The sequence below is a fragment of the Gallus gallus genome, chromosome 11, assembly GCF_016699485.2.
Source record: "Gallus gallus isolate bGalGal1 chromosome 11, bGalGal1.mat.broiler.GRCg7b, whole genome shotgun sequence".
Lineage (NCBI taxonomy): Eukaryota > Metazoa > Chordata > Aves > Galliformes > Phasianidae > Gallus > Gallus gallus.
The window spans coordinates 6,456,705-6,478,137 of record NC_052542.1 but is presented as its reverse complement, the minus strand read 5'-3'; the positions used below and the strand labels follow the sequence as shown (position 1 = coordinate 6,478,137).

General features: G+C 43.2%; 1 protein-coding gene across 10 annotated transcripts in view; it reads right to left on the bottom strand.

Annotated features, from left to right (window-relative positions):
• The window catches only part of ZNF423 (zinc finger protein 423), a 234,758-nt gene that overhangs the window by 60,050 nt on the left and 153,275 nt on the right, over positions 1 to 21,433 (bottom strand). For 9 of the 10 annotated variants that reach the window (XM_046899701.1, XM_046899702.1, XM_004944184.5 and 6 more), the window contains one exon: positions 18,430 to 18,514. The exons of the other annotated variant lie outside the window; for it this stretch is intronic. In XM_046899701.1, the coding sequence (XP_046755657.1) occupies positions 18,430 to 18,514 (85 nt within the window). The remainder of the gene's footprint in view (positions 1 to 18,429; positions 18,515 to 21,433) is intronic. 10 annotated transcript variants of the gene reach the window in all.

Sequence of the window (21,433 nt, the reverse complement as noted above, 5' to 3'; positions counted from 1 at the left end):
GCCCACACAGGACAGCTGCTGGGTGCCCAGCACCAGGACAACCCAGCTGGTGTTGCAAACACTGCACGCACCCCAGGGTCACTGGGAAGGCTCTCCTCACAGCCCAACCAGGAGCAGGATGAGGAAAAGGGAAGCCGGCGGCAGTGAAAAATAACAACAAGGAGGAATGAGTTACCAGAGTAATAATTTTTAGAAGCATCCCAAAGTCCCTCAGAGATCTGTAAGGAGGCACGGATGCTTTTGTTCCTCATGCCCGTTTGTTTCTGTGCTAGAGGTACATACTGTATTTTCTGCTGGAGGAGCACGGTATCAAAAAGGGAAAATACTTTCATTACAGCATACCTCTACCCAAGATTTTGTTACTGCCAGCCTGACAGAAACCAGACAAAGAAGTGAAACAAAAGGGGGGGAAATGTTAAGCTTTCCATTTATTTAAAAACCTATATTATTTTATGACGCCGCTCTACTTTATGCTGAGGAAAGTAACTCAAGACCTGATCAGAGTATCACTTTTCAAATGCCCAAATCCCTGTAAAGGTTTAGTGTCTGGCTGTGTGCATTTTGCTCAGTATTAACATGTTCAATGGAGTACTTTGATTTTTTTTCTTTATCTAGACGCCAGAAGCTGGTGAATATATGCTTCATAGCTTCAGATAAACCTTTTGTTCTTCTGGGGCTGATCAGCTGGTGCAGCAGCAAGAGGGAGAGGAGGAAGGAAATTCACAGGGGCTCCACGGTTTCAAAAAGTCAAATTACCTCTGAGCCATGGCATTGCTGATAATTTAAATGAAAAAATATATATACAGGCTGCACCACACAACATCTCTACTGTTAGGACTTTTAATGAAGCCCCAGTTGTGATGACACTGAAGCAGGGAACGCTACGGTGGGATAATTACTTGGCTCCCTCGCAGCTGAGTTTCACAGATGCATTATTAACGGCACATTCCATGCCATAACGAGCACCGAATGTAGGTGGGATTCACGAGCCCCGGCATCCGCCATTAGCGGGTTGGCGCAAACACAAATGAGTGTTTTCACAAAAGCACGCAAAGGTTGTGAAATTCCAATGAATTCTTTCACTGGAAAAAAGAGTTCAAGCTGCCATGACCGGATATGTCACCTCCCATGGCACGCCGCGCGCCCAGCGAGGCACCATGGGAAATTACAGAATCAGAATGCATTGATTTTTCTGCAGAAAATAGAGGCGGCAGCCCTGATGAAGAATTAAGGAGGAAATGCAATAACCTAATTCTCCACCAATGTCCTCGCACCCACCCCCCCAGCCCGGCCCGGTGAGGCACACGGCACGGCTACAGCCAGTGCTTCTCCGCAGGGCTGGGTGACGGCCGGCTGCCCACAGCACCCCAGCACTGCTGGCTGCAGGACACAGCAAGCTTTATGTTCCTGTCCATGACATCCGTCCCCTAAACACTCTCCCTTAGATACAAACCCTTACCAGGTTTTCTCCACTGAATACTATTTAAGGTGTACGAAATTATTAATAATTTCTCTTCAAACTATACTGCACATGGCTTGAAAACTCTGGAGAATAAAAAAAAGAATTTCCTCTCTCTTTCGTACCACACACTGAAAATATGACATTCACATCTTCCCTTATTACAAGGCAAGTTAGCCAGCACTGCGCCTACATTCCTTCCCAGACTACTCAATGGCAGCAGCAATTAAAACATTCCTTGTGACCATGCGGTAGTGCTCGCTGTGCTGCTCTCAGAGCCAGTTTGCACCAAAAGCAGTTACAAAATTAGTGACAGCCCTGCTCTTTTTCCTTTTTTTTTGTAAGCTTCCATGTCAAGGTGACCCTTCTTTTGCGTGTCACCCCAACTGCTGCTGTATGCATACTGAACCAGCGATCTCCCAGTAATTAACACCAGCACTTAATGAAGTCCAGCTGCTGCGATGGCAAACTGAAGAGATGCCAGCCTTCGTAAACCAGGACTTGGGCTACTCCAGTTACAGCAGCCTGAAAACCACAGCCGTCAGCTTCTCTTTACCTACTTCTCAAAGATAATTCTTACCAAATAAGACAAGTGTTCGAGATTAAGCATTTAATAACAAAGCTTATCTCTGAACTAATATTTCAAGCTGGAAATGATATAAAGAGCTGGATCAACTTAAATGAATGCTGCTAAATTAATAAAAATCCCAAGCAGCAAATGAAAAGCTAAAATGAAAATCTGAACTGTTAAATACATAAACCTTCAAAAAGCCTGGAAGTGCAGTTCCAAGGGACAATTGGAGACACTCTTCAGCAAAATCTGCTCCTCTGAACTCATTTCCCGACGCAGTGCGAGGCACTAACAGCCAGCACTTTACTGAAATAAGGCGCTCTGCAGTTGTTTCCTTATATGCAAAGGTATGGTAGGGACACTAGGTGAAGCTTTTTTTGAGAATATTTGAAAGGGTTTGTGCTCTAACTCATACCACGTGTATTTCAGAAGGGCAGAAAGAACTCCTTTCACAGGCTTCCTCTGTCTTGCCCTGCTCCTTCATTAGCCTCTCTTAATAGGTTACTCTTCTATGCACAAGCACCAATTTTAGTGGAACATTTCTAAACTCCCCCCCGCAGACAAACAAACAAATAGTTCAAACCTGTGACACATGCTCTCCTTCCTTCTCAGAGCCACACACTGGATATCCCACCCCACCCCTCTGCTGCACATACCCATGGAGGACTCCCCTTGGGTCCCAAGGACACCGGGCAGCGATGTCACCGGGGCAGGACAACAGCTGGGGGCCACCAGGGGAACCAGGCTTGTCTGGAGAGGGTAGAACCACAGCAGATGTACTTCGTTTCCAAAATTGCTTGCAGAGATAATGGCTTTGACTATGATAAACACTAAATGGCCTTCTAAAAGGCACAAGGGAAAGGAACCGACTAATTTACTGTCATTTAAACTAATTTACACATAGGTAACACGTATCAATCTAGAAATCTATTCAGCACCAGGAAGTCAAGTTACTAAGCAGGGGTTAATCCAAAGCTCAAGTGCTGCAATCGGCCCGGTTTCTCCACCAGAGACCTAACACAGGACCGGCAGTAAGAGTACATCCTTGATTATTCTGGATGTCCATGCCCCTGAGAATATAACTTAAAAACAAAATCATTAGCTTACACAATAACACAGCCCTTGAAAAAAAAATACTGCGTGTGCCGAGCGCTGCTGATTTCCAAGCACAAATTCCTTTGTTTTCCTTAATGCTAGCTTTGGACCCTACTGATGACTCAAAAGGCGCCGTACTGAAGGAACTGCACGGCCTGGCAGCGCTCCGCCTCTATCAACGCTTCACAGGCAGGAAGGCAGCACGAGGCAGGGAGCCCACATCCAAACTTTGTTTAATTTACAGAAAATATTGCACGTATTACACCATTCGTTTTCTTATTGTAAGCTTGATATTAAATTATCCAGACTTCCATAGGAACAGCCAAATTTTAATGATCAAAAAGCTGCTGTGGCTGGATTCCTGAAGGGCAAACCCTGGGAAAGGCACATGGTGGTTGTGCACGGCGTGGCACAAGCCTCACTGACCTCTCACACACGTTGGCCTCTACGTACGAGTCAACCCTGCAGAAAGTCTGTTTCCAACAAAAAGCATCTGGTAACCATGATTATTCTGCCTTAAACCCGAACATTTTAGATTTCTTAGCTCCCTCTTTTGTTCAGTTTTAGTTCTCAAGCTTGCAGTTTTCTGCTTGGCCCCTTTTTTGAATGTTGTAACCAAGCATGACAAAAATCTACATTGTCAATGTCACCAGTTGTTAAACAGGTGAGAATTAGGAGTTTCATCAGGAAAAGAGGCTCACACAGATATTTGAAATTCATTTTTCCAATCATTTCACAAGACCGCTACCCTGTTCCTTCTGTAATGATATAAAGCTCACAAGGCGCTAGCATGGAAACTCAAGGGACTTGTCTGCCTGAAAGTAGAGCCTGCACTGCTAGGTACGGCTTCAGAGCGAGGTACTGAAACCTTCCTACTTCCCAGCACTGGGCATCCAGATCCAGCTGTGCAGCCTTCACTCACACCGCAGACCTTGGGTTCCTCCGTTGTGGTGGTTGCTCAAATGCAAACAGGTAGCCGGGGCTGTGTTCATAAAACTACAGATATTTTGTCTTTTTTCCTGGGGGTCTCCTTTTAAAATTGCTGTGTGCCAGCAATGCAGTGCTAAGTAACAGGGAACCCTAAGAGATGTACATTGATTCCGGAAAAAACCCAAAATCTGTTGGTATGCAGCAGCAGGCAGGGGGAGGCACAGAAGTTCTTGATGGGATATTACTTTATGTTAAGATTTTATAACATAACACAATAGACATCTGAAAATAAAAGTTTCTTCTACGTGCGCATGAATATAAGAACTTTAAGGTTACCTGTGGAAAGTACAATCTGCAGGCCTTGCAATGCTGTTGAAGTTACTCAGTACAGTCCAGCACTGCTGCACCCACACACGTGGATACCCACGGTGCACCAATGCACACGCACTTCACGGGCATGTAACTTCATGAACCCGGAGCATGACAAGTGTGGCTCTAGCAGAATCGAGCAGCAGGGTTAGGGATGGCACAGGTGTTACTTCAGAGCAGCCACCACTGCTTTAAGAACAACAGTCAGCATTCTGATACTGAACTTCAAACTCGCTCCCCATTTGCTCAGACAAGACATAGCTTTATTACATACTATTTCAGGATGGAATCAGGTTTTCCTTATTGAAACAAAGAGGAAAAGCGTGCTTCCCCAGCCTGTAGCATGAGCTTTCACATTCCCCAGCCATTTACCAGCAGTATGCACAAGCCCATGGCCTCTGTGAGTGCTCAGCCCCCGGGATGCTGCTGCCCTGCTGCCACAGAGAGGGGCAGGGCTGGCTGCGGCTGCAACGCTGCCTTTAGACAGAGGAATACTAATTGTCTTTTAAAAATCTCTATAGTATTTTGTCAATATTTTTTTATTACAGCAGAGCATGTATAAATATTTTATTGTAAACCAAGGGCCTAAAATAAACAGTTTAGTAAATAGTTATTACATTACAAGGAAAAACATCTGTGGCAACTGTTTTCCATGTAATTATTCTTGCTATTTTACATTAGCTCTCAATGTGAATTTCTTTGGCTCTAATGTTTCACTTGTTCTAAATCTTCCTCCTTGTTGCTATTATTAAAATCTTAAAAAGGTGCCAAATCTTAAATGAAGAAAAAAAATGATTCGCTAGAAATTATTCATATCACAGTGAGCCTCTACTAAACCTGGCAGGGGTGCAATATTTTCGGTGAAATTAACATAAAATATACAACTGCAAATTATCCAGGAAATAGCTATGTTCTTTACAGTGCGCATTTACATTTGGAAAAAAATGTTCTACTTATCTGTCTAGCACAAAGCCACAGCCTCTTCCAAAGGCAGTTTTAAAGGGGCAGCGATGGCTGTGCGCAGGGAGCGATGTGACTGACAGCTGCTGGGGAAAGTGACCCCGGGTGATGGCTGGAGGTAACGGCCCGCGCTGGGCGCTCCGCAGTGCGAATGCTAACAACCAGTCCTAGATTTATTTCCCCTTTGGCAGGCTGGATGAATTTCCTCCGTTAGGCCTAAGTCCTTTCCACTAAACACAAGAAAAACTGTATTGCCATGTAAAATGCAAATTTTGCTGTAAATATTTTATAAAATTGTTGCATACATCCCAAAAGCTATAGGTCTTAATTGAGAGCAGGCTATTTTTCCAGTCAATATATGGAAATGGAAAATGCTAATTCATGTTTTTCTACTTATGAAAAACCCTAGAGAATGGCAAAACCACAAATGCACTCACTTTAATATTATAAATATAATTTGGCTCCCTCTTTGCAGTCCCCGATGTCCTGGCTTTTATCTCCCAGTGGCTGCAGAGGAAGAATCACAGGATCACTTCTACATCCCTGCGCAGGAAGTCACCCTTGTGCGCTGCCAGCTTGGCAAAAGAGCAAGAGCACAAGCTTGCAAACGCAAACAGGAACTGCACCAAGAAATTCCAGTGTTCCTACACAGGAAACAAGCCCCCAGCGACAGTGAGCCCGCTTGGGGTGAGCAGCACGCGCAGCCACGGCTGCCCAGGGCCACCAGCACTTCCAAGGGCCACCGGTGCCCACAGCCACCATGCTGCACTGAGCCACAACCACGGCCCAGGGCCACCAGCACCGGTGTGTGCAGGCAGAGGAAGGGGCTGTCCCCATGCTGCCCTCTCGCCCAGCCTCTTTGACTTTGTGCTCTCCCAGCAGAGCAGGGGGTGATGTGGGCAATACAGCCTGGAAGCTACCTCCCATCTGCTGGTGTTAAATATGACCAGAAGCCTTTAGTCTCCTCCAACATACAGTTCCTACATTTCCTTGGCAAGGAAAAGACTTTTTTCTGCTTTTTCTAGGAGAGAAATCATTAGGCAGTTGAAGTTAAAACTCTGAAAAGGTCATTGATGCTGGCTTTGAAGACTGAAAATGACACTATTCCCCATTAGACTTTTAATCTCACGATAAGAGCTAAAGTTAACATGGCTATTTCATTTTCTACCAAGCAAGAGTAAACTCATTTTTCCTTTCTGTACCAGAATACTTAATGGCATCCTATCTTGATGAACAACATCTCATACTTAAACAGGAACAATGGAAATGCAGAACACTCTGCAAGAGATTTTTTGAATTTTTAAACACTATTTAAAAAACAATATTACTGAAAAAAACCTTGGAATCCTGAAAACAATCTTGAAATCTTGAAAAATCTTACTACATGCAGTACCAAATCCACCCATGGAATCCCACCAAAGCCAAAGGACCTACTCATGGTTGCCCACACGGAGGTCCTCCCTGGCACCGGCAGCCGGTTAAGGGCGATGAGTCAATCTATTCCCAGTTTGAGCTCTTCCTCCTACATCCCACTAAGCTTACTTGTGCAAATGTTCCTGAACTGTTCAAGCAATGCTGGTGAGCACCAGTGAGCCCCGGCATGCAAATAGGAGCTCTTTGTTTGAGCAAGAACTGCCACCAGGGCTCCCAGTGGATATGAAGATTAGATATGTGAAAACCTTGCAGAAAAGTACTGGGGCAAAGACTTACAGGTGCGCACTAGTTTCAAAGCCCAGTGTACAGCATTCACTGTTATTACAGGCATACGCATGGAAAAAATTTGATTCTCTTCATTCAAGACAGACTCTGATAACCAACTAGTAAAACTCAGACTATAATTTCTTATTCAGTGTTCCACATGAGATGCATTTTGCTGAATTTAACATGTTTTGCTGTTAATGGATTTCACAGTGTGTTGCCATTTTTATACAGCTGTCCAAATAAAATGCTGTGTACAATGATGTGCTTTTACTGTATTGCTAGCCTGCAAATGGCAGCCACTTCCCCAGATTAAGCCTTAGGAAAATGGGGAACCTCTATGGCTGGGCCATTTAGTGTCCATTCTTTGCATCTCAAGAGTCCTTTACCAGTAAGCCACATTCAAACAAGAATAAAGATGCAAGATAGATATAATTACACCTTGTACATTTACGGTCTACTGGTGTTTCCACTGAAAAGAAAAACAAACTCCAATATTTTCAGTCATTAATAAGAAAAAAAGCATGAAGTTATAGTTGTAGAGGTAAGCAACCCACACCTTTGTAGATAAATCCGGCCTTCCACACTGTATGACAAATGTGTATCTGCTTTAAAATTGAACACTGGTGTTTAAGTTGCAGGGACAACTTGTGCACAAAACACAAACCATGCACCAGTTAACAGTTTACAAGCAATGTCTGCACGGAGCTCCAGAACTGCTAACTTTCACCATCTTGAGCTGCTTAGCAATGAAGTATTTACAAGAAACTGCAAGTTACAGTTCCCCGACAGGCTGTTCAGAAAATACCTAGCAAGTTTCCCCTTGTCCATCAACTCTGCGTGGACATTTTGACACTCGAAGCTGAACACTCACATCCAGAAATCTCTGAGAACCAAGGAGTAGGACAGCTCCAAATGCCCTTGTCATGGGCACACAGATGTCGGATGCCTCAACAACTACATCCACGAAGGCTAACACAATTAACACAACTACCAAAATAATCCTTGAGCTTCAATGAAAATCCAAGGAGAACCTATCTCTGCTTTTAGTAACGCTCTAATAACACATGTAACTTTTCTGGCACCTTAGGTATTTTCGTAGCATTGGATTTCTGCATGACTATGCAACTTCTTAAGACATGAAAGATAAAGTTAAAAAGGCTGCGTTTAAATTTCAGAGCGTATCACTATAATTATTGTAATTACAAAAAAAAAAAAAAGAGAAAAAACTATAGATTGCTTTTTCAGTATAGGCTTTTACATTTTCTTTGCTAAACTATATCAAAGGACATATACGTTGAAAAAGCTTAGCTTAAAATATCAGCTGTCTCCCACCATGTTTTCAAACATGGAAGTAGAAAGAAACACATAAGTATAAGCTAATCTAGAAACTCAAATCTCAGAATGTAACTTTCCTGTTCCTTGGAAGCTCATTAATGATTGTAAAGGATTTTAGACGGGTAGAGTGGTTGTTTTGCTTTTTTTTTTTCCTCTCACAAATCCTACATTTTAAGCACAAATACTGAACCAGAAGGTCAAAAGTTAAATAAATCCTTAACTAGAAAATTAAAAAAGGAGAAGATGTCACTGGAGTACTTTCTTCCCTCAGCTTTTGCTATCTATATCCGGCCCAGCTTGAATCAGTTACCATTCATTCCATAAGGTTTCATCATTTAAGTTTTGTTGCCAATATTTATTCCTGGATATAACTCACAGTCATGGGGTTTAGGAAAAATTTGTCCGTACAACAACGTGTAATAACCGATGCGTGCAGAACATCACAACAGAAGACAAGCCAACCACACCAGCTGATGTCGTTATTTTACAACACCCAAACCCTACCTGGAGCAAAACTTGAAACCGATGGATCTGCCTGGGTGGAATCATACTAAAAATCATGCCTGTGAACACAGAGTAAAATATACGCCTCATTAAATGGAGTCCAGCAGGCTGTGACTGGCTGATGGACTGACTTATGCCCATCAGCAGGGTGCTATGGACTTCCTTCCTGCAGTGACATTTCTCGGACTCCTCTTCACCAATGTAGGAGGAGCAAATAAAGGAAGGACACGACCAAACCGTTCAGGACCTGTCCCCACAGGAAGCAGGAGGCGCTCAGCCACTGCCGTGGGGTCAGCACTCAGCAGCCACCCGCGTGTGGGTTGGTTCCAGCAGAAAAACACAGAAACACAGAGCAGAGACAACCTGGAGGAGAAGCCAGCTATGGGAAACACAACAAGCAGGGAGGTTTTCTGGCCTGCTATGGCACTCTGTCTTCTGAAGGCCATGGTACTCTCACATAGCAGTTGTGGGTTTTTTCTGTTGTGGTAGGACAAAGAAAAAAAAAGGTTTTTTGGTGTCTAAAACCATAATTTCTTGCCAGGAAAAGGTCAATATTTCAACTGACAAAGAAAGAAGCATATCTTCAACTTCTTATTGTCTGAACATGGCAAACAGCAGCACTGCCAGTTCTTAAAAGCTCGACACTCCTGCAGGGAAGTTGGACAGGGCCAAGCTCCCGCCGCCCTCCCCAGGCTCACCGCACAGCCACACAGCGGCTGCTGCCTCCTGCAAGAATGGCAACTTCTTCACTTCTTTCATTAAGGGAGTTTGTTTTGAAAAAATGAACAATGAATCTGCAAAGTTACAACGCTCCGTTACAAAATTCTGTTACTTACAAAGGCCTAGAAGTGTCAAAACTCACTAACAGATTGAACCAGAAGGAGTTCGTGACAAAAATGCGATATTCAAGCAAGCAAACACTTCTGGTGCAAACAACAAAGGCCATCTGTGCAAAGGCTTTACCTGTGCTGGAAGCCTTGAAACGCTGAAAAAGGTAAAAGCATTTAAATAATGTACGCGGGCTTCCTTCATGGGAGTAATTTGCAAGGACCCTCTGCATAGAAAAGTTTCCAATTACAAATGCAGGGGAAAAAAAAATTAAAAAAACCATGTGAGTACTCAAAGAAGCAGGAGTGTACAGGGAGGTCTGTGTTCAATTTGACTTGTTTACCAGCTAGGAAAAAACAGAAATATCAGTTGTAATCTCTTGTTCTGATACACCAGATTAAATCCTCCCCAAGGTTAGAGGCGCTGTTCAGTTTGAACTGTAATTAAAGGCAATGGGCCAACCGTCTCTCTTTGAAGTCAACCAAGTAACAGGAGGAACAAATCTGGACCTTAACATCCAGGCAAGCCACTTCAGTCCGATAACTGCAGAGTTAGGGCTCAGCGTATGTAAGCCAGTACCCAATTCAAAACCAGGGGCTTTTAGTATAATAAACAGAAGGAAAAATAAACCTTTTAGGTTCGGTGCTCAGAAGTGCAGGATATCAAACAAAGTATTTAGAAAATGAAATCCAGGATTTTATTAGCAGAGAATGAATTTTCTTACAGTTCACTAATATGATATACTTTATTTTTCCTTTTTCCTAACTGGAAATTGTCTGGAACCTTGTCAAGATTTCCCCAAAGAGGTAAAAAGAATATTCTATAACTCTGCCACTAATTCCTAGCTAACCCAATGTGGGTTTTCCATTCATTCCTTTGTTCCTCATTTATTTTTCATATTACACCTACCTTTCACAAAAAGGCACCCGAAGTTTCCAAGCCAACAGATTTGTATAGCAGGTAAGGAAGAAGTGGGGGTAATACCTACTCGCTCCAGACAAGCCTGCTATTTGTTAGAAAGCTCCCACAGACAGATCCTAAGCACCTTGATCTTAGGACAGAGCTGACTGGGATGTTAACACCTGGAATTCACACTGGAAGAACTTCCTCAATGCATCATTTCTATCAATTCTGAAGTCCACACCTGGGAATGAGGGAGGGTTTGCTCCCCGGCCCCCAAGAAACATTCTGGTGTTTGTTGCTGGGAAGTAGGACACAGAGGGGTGCTGACCTCTCCACTGGGAAGCAGAGGAGTCATTTTGCCATCTGCAGGGAGAACCGAAACCCCATATGCTGAGAACTTAATTTTTTTATTTTTTTTTCCCCTCCACATTCAAGACTAGCAAAGAAAGGCTAAGAAATTTGTGAACTTGGAGAGACACGGCCACACACACAAAACATCTGAGAAACAGGCAGGAGGCATCTCTGCAAACTATTAAATGCACAAGTACAGCAGTTTTTGAGGTTAATGGCATCAACAGAAATGAAGAACAAGTTACACATTCAGGACAATCACTGCTACACAGGGCAGAGTTTACTGAAGAACAGCGTTATTTGCTATGCTGCCCAGCTGATATTGATAAGGCTGGGAACAGATCGAGGTGTTTGCTAATGATTACTCTGAAGAAAAATCACACTTAAAGCTCTGACTGATTGCAGAAAAGGTGTTTTATCAACTGCTGCCTTTATGAATAAATATGAAACTACCAGGAAAATGTTTAAACAGGTGTAATCACAACTGCCTATGAAAATTGAATTTGGAGGCTGCAAGGAATCTTAACACAGTTAAGAAAGAATGAAAGCAATGTGAAACTGGGATCATAGCCGATTATGCATGTATCATGCAAAACAGGAATGTTGTCATAGCAGCTATAAAAATGTCAGTGAAAACTGAACTACTATTACCAAGTTGTAAATGAAATGAAAAATGCAAAAGGAAAATGTGAATGAATACATTAAGGGAAATGCTATTTCTTTCTTTGTAGATAAACAAGTGAAACAAAACACATTCTCATGAAATGGAGTAAATTTTATGAACAAATATGCATAGATAACAATTGCAGGAGGCCACATCTATACAGTGCGGCTGGATAAAATTATTGCCATTTTGGATAATGAATTTTCCAGGCTTTGGGAAGGCAGTGACAGTAAATACACGATTTATTAAACCAGTTTCAAAGTAAGAGACCAATTAAGTGCTGAATTATATTAGGGGCCGATATTGTTTGTACTAAAGAGAGCATCTTCCGCCCGTTAACAGTGGTAGTTTGGCTTTCAGTGAGACTACACTGTTAAAAACTGTAAGTTTTTTATTGGAACATTTCTAGCTTTTATGCACTACACTCCTTACAACGTTATTTAAGTACTTGCAGAAGCGCTTACAGCTCAAGGCAGTGAGCAGAACGAAGATGCCCTGGGCTCAGTGCTGGAGCAGGGATGGATGGGCCTGCTGGCAGCAGCACAGCCTTTGTCTGGGCACAGCCCCAGCCCTGCTTGCAGCGGCCCTGCAAGCTGCAGCCAGCCCAGGGCACGGGCAGGCGGTGCAGGAGGGCTGTGCAGACTGCAGGCTGTGCTTGCCACTACAGCTCATCTTCCCTAAAATTCATCATTCGCAATAGCCAGCCCCTGCAACACGGAATTCTAGCACATACTGCTAATTAAAGCAAGTCCACGTAGGCTTGGATATTTAAGCAAGCACTGGGTAAATACATGAAGGTTGTACCTTCCGTTTCTGCATTAAAAGAGCAATTACTAGGAATATGCTTTACAAACATCAAAGTTAAAAAAAATATTTTTGAGTTCCTAATGTGTCCATAATTAATTCACACATTCAGCTGTTGAGTCCAGAAATATGTTCCTGTTGATAATTTGCATCTGATGCTTCAAAAACAATCTGGCACATTACTACTTGCCTTAATGCCTGAAAACTACTACCAAGACAGTGCTTTGCAATGTCATCATCATTGCTATCACGCAGATGCTTTAACTAACACGAGCGCTCTGTCTGAAGAGTTTCCCTCAAGAGTCGAACAGTTCTGTCTCAGGACACAATGTCATGACAGTATCTTAATGGAAGGGAAGGTGTTACCAAACAGCACCCTTAAACTTCAAATCAATTAGAATTCATGTGCTGTGTCAAACAAACACACAAAAAAAGGGAATTCTACAGGCATTAACATCACCCTTCTCCCTCTACTGACTACGTATACTTCATAAAAACGATATTTTATTGTGAGAACGATTCTGAGAAGTATTAGCCTTCCCAGCTCCCAAACCAATGAGGAGAGGGAGCAGAGTGCTCCAAAGGATCAGACCCTACAATCGGAAATGCATCACATCCTCATCAGGGATGCCCTGGGTTAATATTTCCTCATGTATAATGCTGGAGCTGCAAAAACCATCTTTCCGTATATCCTTTTCATATGCGCATGCCCTTAGAATGTTCTGTGACAAGGAGGACTTAAAAACACCCAAAAGTAGTCCCAGTTTTTATTGAATAGCAGTATATACATTAGAAATTCTGGTGTGATCTGAATTATGAAAACAATTTCTTCAATCAAAAGGAAACTGTTTGCTTCAATTTTTAAACAGAAAACATAATTGTGTGTATCTTGGTCTATGTCTGGTTTTGAACACTACCTCAGCTCCTTCTCTGCTGGTTCCATCTTGCTTGGTATCGCCTACTGATTACTGGAACATAAAATCAGCTTTCTCAATTGCTTCTTTTGAAAAAATACTTCTGCAGTTACTGGAGTTCTTAAGAGCAACAAACCCACAGTAACCATGTACCGAACCTGTATTTGGTCATTTTTTTTTAAATACTTGTATGCATCTGAAAGAAAAACAACTGTGGATGGATGTTATCCCCCTGCTTTGTGTTTAATTCTGGCAGAGCAACTCCAGAGCTTGAAACATGATCTCCAAGGGCAGGAAAGGTAATTTAGATACTCGCAGCCCTCCATTACACACAGTGTACAACACGCCACAGCTTGGGGCAGCGCTTAGAAAATTCTCCCCGTTCCTCCAAACGCAGTTGTTTAACACGGCTGTCCCCATCACATCAAACAAGGAGATATTTATTTGGACAGCAGTCCAGGAACCAGACCCCAGAACAATTTCAGTGTGACTCCTGGAAGCTTTCCCTGCAGCACTCCCTCAGCTCCCAGGTGGCCCTCGCAGCACGAAGCAGGGCCTCCCGCTCTGCCTCACGCATACCGCAGCCTGCGGCCAGCCCGCGCCCCCTCCTCCATCCCCACCACCAGCCCACTCCTGCTGCCACATGCACACCACGATGCTGATCCCAAGCATGCACACGTGTAGGGATGGGAGCGGCACTGGGAAGGAGCAGCCGAGCCCGAAGGGTCGGGCAGACTGCGGGCGGCTCTCTGGAGCCCACAGATGCTTGTACTCCCCTGCAGCGCGGGGCAGGAGGATGCTGAAGTCATTCTGCTGTTAGAGTGCGGCCAGAAATCATTAGTTTCTGTGTCCAGCACTAACAGTGCTGCAGTTGAGCTTCTCGTGTGTGTTTGCCAGGAGACTTTTGCAGAGAAAAGGAGAAAGAAAGGTGGGAAGAGTCATTCATCTTTTTTGAACATTAAATAGAAAACAACTCCCTCTAATCACGACACAGAAGTACTGCTATGTCACGGCTGCTCCTTTTGCAGGGCAGAGCCTCAGCATGGATTTCAACACTCTGCTTCTTCACGTCATGGTACCAACATGCTCGGAGGGCAATGAGGCTGAGGCTTTGTATGCAGCCCGAGACACGAGAATTAGGGCACCCCACCCGGCTGTGGGACCAGCACACATATAAGCCCATCAGCAAAACCCTGGGCCAGAGGGGCTTTTCTTCTGCCAGCTCCAGAAAAGCTGCGGGATGCAGCTGTTGGACCCCGCCCCTTGGCAACCCTTGCCCACGTGTACCAGGGCCTTAGCAGTGGCCAGGGGATAGGGAATTCCAGTTCCTCAGCTCCCAAAGCCACAGGAGAAAAGCTGCATTAACAGATTTCTGTGCTTCTGGCTGCTGCCATGGCTGCGCACCACCCCCCATAGAGCCCACGGCTGCGTACGCCCATCTTCCTGCATCTAACAGAGACTGCATGCACATCAGAGGCAGGGGAAGGTGGGGAGATAAGGGGGAGAAGCTTTAAACATTGCCAGGTCAGCGCAACAGGAGGTAAGCAAGTACAGAGGCTGCAAGGAGTACTGAAAGTTTTTGATATACTCCCAAGTGGACTCCCCAGCGCCTGTAAATGTTTCAAAGGGGGATCCCCTCTCTGTGCACATGGACAAGTTTCAAAGGAGTCCCAATCAGTGCAATGTTTCAAAGACCTCTACTCTCTACAAATTCCACCCCGAGCCCCCTCCCTGCCGCCCCCAACCCCCCCCCTCAGGCTGAAAACATTTCTAAATAGATCCTATCCTGTCTAACTGTAGCTGAAGAGGTCTGTTCTGCTGCTTCCAGCCCTCCTACAGGCCCCAGTGTAAAATGAAACATAACATCCACCATTTACCTCCTCCGGGGATGGATCCAGCCCGCTCCTTCTCCAGGGACCCTGTGTAGGACCCAATATGCCTCTGTGTTTGTGCACAGGATATGAAGGGCTAGAGTGCAGAAGGGTAATTTTTCAAAGCAGTGTGTGGGAGTAGCACTGGAAATTCCCTGCATATTGCTTTGAAAACAATAACCCCCTACCTCCATGAATTATGAGCAGGGCCTCTGACTCCAGCCTGAAGAGCTGAGAGGTGGAGGAGGGACGCACAGCCAACTGCACTGGAGGCACACTCCACAACTATGATGTAAGAAATCACTGAAATCTTTAATCACATTATGGACACCCCTACTTAGGGGGCATCACGCCTACAGAGCGGGGATTCCTTTGTTGACAGTCACTTGAGCAGAATGAAACTGTAGCAAGCGTTTAGGACATCTGTCAACTATTGATTTTGTGTTTTGCTGAGTATGAGAAGAAAGTGCAGCTGAGAGGTCTTGGATTATCAAAGCCAAGTGTGGGTTTTTTTACCCAAAACTACACGTCAAGGCTAACTTCATTGTCTTCGCTCACTTCAGATTCAAATGAGATAAAAACCTCTCCCTGGAAATGCTTATCCTACTCAAACTCTTATCTTAGATTGGTATCAATCATTCATTTTCCCCAGACAGCACCTCAATGACTATATTAAAGCAGACACCTTAATTTCAGACAGACACGAACAAGTTCATCGAGCTGAGCCAGATGCCAGCTCCTTAGCAGGCACAGCCCAAGAGCAGGGTCCCCCCGATCCCTGCGCACCTGAGTGCTCACTCCAGGATTGTGACACAAACAAATCCTCGGGTGTAGGTCTGGCATAGACAACAGTGACGTTAGAAACTGCTGTGACACAGACCTACAGGACAGATGAATCAGCTTCTTTCTCTCAATGCCATCTGACAAAGCTTGGTCTAACACCAAGGAAACCTCTTCCACTCCGTACTGTACCATCAGTAAGGCAGCCTAAGCAATAGCAAGGCACATGCTTGTCTCTCCTGCAGCCTGTGAAAGGGATTAAGGCTCTCAGGCTTTGAACAAAGGCCACAGGAGCAAGCCCAGGAAGCAATCCATCACTTCACTGTTACTGACAGCACTACACAAATTATCACCAAAAATCTGCACTGCATTTATTGGTAGAGAAACCATGACACCTAGCCTCACCTCCCAAATGCTGCATTCCCCAGTAAAGAGCAAATGCCAACAGGAGACTCAGTGACACCACGTTTTTGGAGGCAGCCCCACATCCCAAAGAGGGACCCAAGTGCCTGTGAACAAGCTGAGCTGCCCCACAGCAGGAGGAAGAGGGCTCCTCACCAGAGGTTTCTACACTTCCCTCTTCCCCAGACTCCACCATAAGAAGCGATGACTTCATGAATGTTCTCAGCCCACCCCTCAGTAAAAAGATACACAGACATGATCCCTAAGCAGAAAGATCAGTTGTTTTCTTGCCATATTCTAGCATTTACAATGTCCTAGGTATGTGGAACTGAGTCCATGTATGCTTTTGCTTTTATATTAGCTTTTTCCAAATACGTATTAGAACTTATGCACAGCTTCAAGGAAACAGCAAGTATAGCTTTCACAAACTGCAGCACCACGCTTTTCTCAGCCTCCTTCGACTTACAGCAGTGTTGTTTTCCAACAGCTCTCTAATACTGAAACTTCTAATGACATATATATCATCACGTATTATTCCAGACAGCACTAATTTGGAGATATAAATAGATAAACTTGACACATCAATCACTGTAAAGAAATTACTTCTTTCCAGAAGGAGAAAGAATTCTTCTCTCAAATCAAGCAGAACCTTATTCAACATTTCATGAGCTATGAATTTAGAGATCAGTGATCATTTACTGTATCACAACTTGGGCTGAAGCAATAAGCTTGCCTACGGACTCCTTTCTTTCAGGCTTTTACTAAAAAAATTCTAGGGGGGGAGCTGTATGAAATCACTGTGGTCCAATTAACAAGGATCTCACTCTTCAAGCCTGCAAACAAGAGATTACATTAACACCTGCTACAAAAGCAAACATTTTTAGATATCTTCATCTTAACCTGCTTGACATTGACTTGAAACTCCTGCCTGGCTCTAGAATGAAAATTATTGTGACTGACATGTATATTTTTCACGTGGGGGCAATGGGGGGTGAATACTGTGTCAGTCTGCATTTCTCTCTCCCTCTCTCTCTCTGGTATTTATGCATAACTCAAATCAAAGATAATAGGAGTTACACATATGCGCTGATGGGAGAACAGTTTCCTAAACATAAAATTATTGAAGGAAAACCACTATGCTTATGGAAGATAAATGCTGCACATGAACATATGAGACACACAAAGTGTGCTGTGGGTTCTATGAACGATCTCATACAACATATACCTACAGTGGCATGTGTAAGGAACTCCTTTGTGGTCTACGCATCAAAGTAAACTGACCTCTCGGGCCAACACATATATTCCTAACATCTGTACACACAGGAAAAACATTTCTTTGCATTCATCAGAAAAGAAATCATCCAGCTGCAGCTGAAATACAACCCATCACATTACAATAACACTGCTTCAGATTCTTATGATAGGACAGTAACAGAGGCAGCAGGCACTGCTTTTTAAACCGCTTCTGTATCTGAAAAGTTGAACCTTTTGAAGTCCAGAATTGTTGGAAAGAGAAAAAAAACCACCGAAATAACTCTGTAAGCGTTTTGTTTTGACAGTGTTCTTCAGGAATTCACCACATTTAGCTGGGAAAATGCTAGCAGTTAAATCTATTCAATGTCATGACATGCAAAATTGAAACATAATTGCTCCTAAGTGGTTGACAACTGGCAAGTACTTTTTACGTGGATAGAGAGAAATTTATGCTATCAAATGGAAGATACTGTCAAAAGTTTGATTTTAATATAAATGAAAATGCTAGACGAGGACTCAAAAGGATAAGGAAAAAAGCTCAGCAGTAACACTTTTACAACCACATATTTAAAAAGCTTTGAAGTGAAGAATCATTACATCAAAATCATTTTCCTTGAAAGATAAAAAAAAAATAAATTACAGCATGAATATTAACAAGTTATTAGAATAGTGAATTTCAAAGAGTAGCAAAAAACAAGCAGCCCATGAGTGGCCTAGTTTAAAGGATGTCTTACCAATCATATGGTTAGCGACATGGATTTGTATCTCTCTCTCATTCTCAAAGGTCATCTGGCACTTGATGCACTGATAGGTCTTTTTCTGTTTAATAACCAAAAAGAGATTAGAGAAAACTGCACTGTAGCATAAGGCAAGTGTGAGCATAAATGTAGCATGTTACGTGCTTCAACTTCCCTCAACTCAGCCCTTTTCTGCCCCTATGTCCCCAACATGATATCGACTTTGGCTGGACTTCTAGGGACCATAAATGCAATCTCTATGTAACAGTCTGCCTTTAGACAACTTTAATTTCAACTTAAAGCATTTCAACTTAAAACTTGAAAGTCTGCTTAAGTACTTTGGCCATAAGCAGATTGCTTGTGTTATTTAACCCATTACAGTAACAGCTTTTGTTGAGTGAAAGAAAAGGAATTCTGTCCTCACAAAAAGATCAACTTTAAAAAAAAATTCTGTCTTTATAGAAAGCAGCAGGAAAACACATAACAGTTATTTGGGGAAGTGAAGGACAGGAGGAGAAATACATTTTGCACTGGTTTCCCATCAGAAATCCTGGAAAAACTGCATTACCACAAATAATGGTTTTCTAGCACAATCTCTTGCAAATGTTCTCTGCCACAAAGTCATACTGGGGAGGCTTAGCTGCAGAAATCAGGAGATAGTGTGAAGAGGCAATTACACGAAGCATTTATTCAAAGAGGAGAAATGGGGTTGGGACTCAGACTGACAGCAGTGCGTGCACTTGAGCAATAAGACAGTGAAAAATTCAAGAAACCATTTGTAGAATTGAAAACGCATACGGATAAGATAGGCATCCAAGTTAGGAAAAAATAAAAGGCCAGTGCTAAGCTTTTGTACACTTGGAAAAACTCTCCTTTCCCAAAGCAGGACTACTGCGCTTTGGTCTAATGTGCATGCTCAGTCACTGCATAGGAACAGGTTATCTTAACAGACCTCTTCTGACGTGCAATTTAGAAAAATTGGGCCTTTTGTTCCTACTTCTTCCTAGAGAATATCTCCTACTACAACGCTGGCCACCAGGCAGCCGGCTGCTTTTGCTGCCTGTGCACTAAGGTACGAGTGCAGCCCTACAGCAGGACTGTATGGCAGCAGAACATGTGTGAAATACCCCACTCATTCCTCGACTCCACTGGCGGATGGATGAGAATCCCAAGCCATTAGCAGTGAGGAACCTAACTCAGTAAACAATATCCTTTTACATTTTTGAGACAAAATACTTTGTGGGTATTTTTGTGCACTGCTAGATGAAAATAACCTTTTCTTATGGCCTCCACCCCACACCAAGGTATAGAATCCCATTTTTTGGACAGCAGTAATAAAGAAGTTGTTTTGAGTTAAACAGAGGAGGTGCTGTCATTCCCTCTGCGTATGGGATCCAATTTCCTTGAGCACCTGCTGAGGAAATAACAAATTAGGTGCTGCCAGGAGCTTCTTAACTACTTCCCATGTCATCAGTGGCAACAAGTTAGCCTGCTGGAGGTTAATGAACATGCTATAATATCATAACGACAAATGCAACCATCTATGGATGGTATGCACGTTCCATGAATTCAGTACACAGTATGTGTTTGCACATAGGCAGGGCTTTCTAGGCTAAAATAACAATGGGCAATTAACATGATAATAGGAAGAAAGATATACTCCATTGGCTGAAAACTGACACAGCCAACCATATAAAAGGAAATACTTTGGATAGGCTAGTTATCCCTAGGTAGCTCAAGAAAGTATCCTCCTGGAATCCATTCTGAAATCAAGGCTGCTAATGGAAAAGCAGCTGGACTTCTGCGGCACTGTTTCTTGGGAATCTATTGCAGCAGACAAGTGCAAGCACACATACATACACATGTATTCTCAAGCCTCAAGCACACTGGCATACACATGCTAAGAGGAAAAAAAATAACACAAAAATCCTTAGAAGAGAAAAACAGGACTGAGCTGTGAACTATTCAGGTGGTCACATTTAAAACTTGAAACCTTTCTCTTCTTGGAAACTTTAAAGTTGACTAACTTGTGCCTTGTGCAGCACTTACCTCTGTTGTGAAGGCTCCCTAAGTAACTGGCTAAGAAAGATTGTTTCAGCTCAACTCTATTTCAAGCTTTTAAACTTCTATTAAGCACAGACAAGTGATTCATTTTTTAAACTGATTTAAAAAGCAGAAAACTTCTGAAAGCTACTTACTAACAGATCTAGAAACAGGATGTCTGTGTTTATCCACAGACCCTGCACCAACTCCTCCACACCACTTCACAAACTTATAAAACGCTCTGCTTGGTGTGACCACCCCTCAGAGAAGACAGCAGATTTCAGACTTCTGTGAATATTATCTCTAGCTTCAGCTGATACACACATCACATAATCAAAGAATGGCTTGGGTTGGAAGCGTCCTTAAAGCCCATCCAGTTTCAATCCCCTGCCATGAGCTGGTTGCCACCCACAAGCTCAGGCTGCCCAGGGCCACATCCAGCCTGGGAGAGTTGTTTGCCTGAGGCAATGGCTCTTTTGATAGCACACCCTGCTTGATACAGAATAAGGTCAACAAATAGCTTCATACAGGCCACGAAATAACTATAGCTTGATTAGCACCCAAATGTATATGCAAAAGACAGAAGAGCTGATTTTTTTGGCTCGTTAATAATTCTCTTAAAAAAAAGTTGAAACAATTTGATTTTCATTCTCAGAAAATGGAAGATGTTAGTTTTAATCCAAGGCTATGTTATTTGTGGCACAAAACTTGACATTCTGCTACCATTTCTGTGAGCATCACGACTTCACAGACGATCATAGTGGGGTGGTTATCTCTTTTTAATGCTTTGCCTTTATGTATGACAACAAAACAGAAGCCCTGGTTCTGAGGAGCTCATAGTCTAGATGACAGCTTCAAGGTGGCAAAAGAGACCAGATGAGCAGGCCTTCAACTGAGAGCTCAACCCCCATTAAGTCAAGATACTTCACTCTAATCTTGGCACAAAATAGCAGTAATA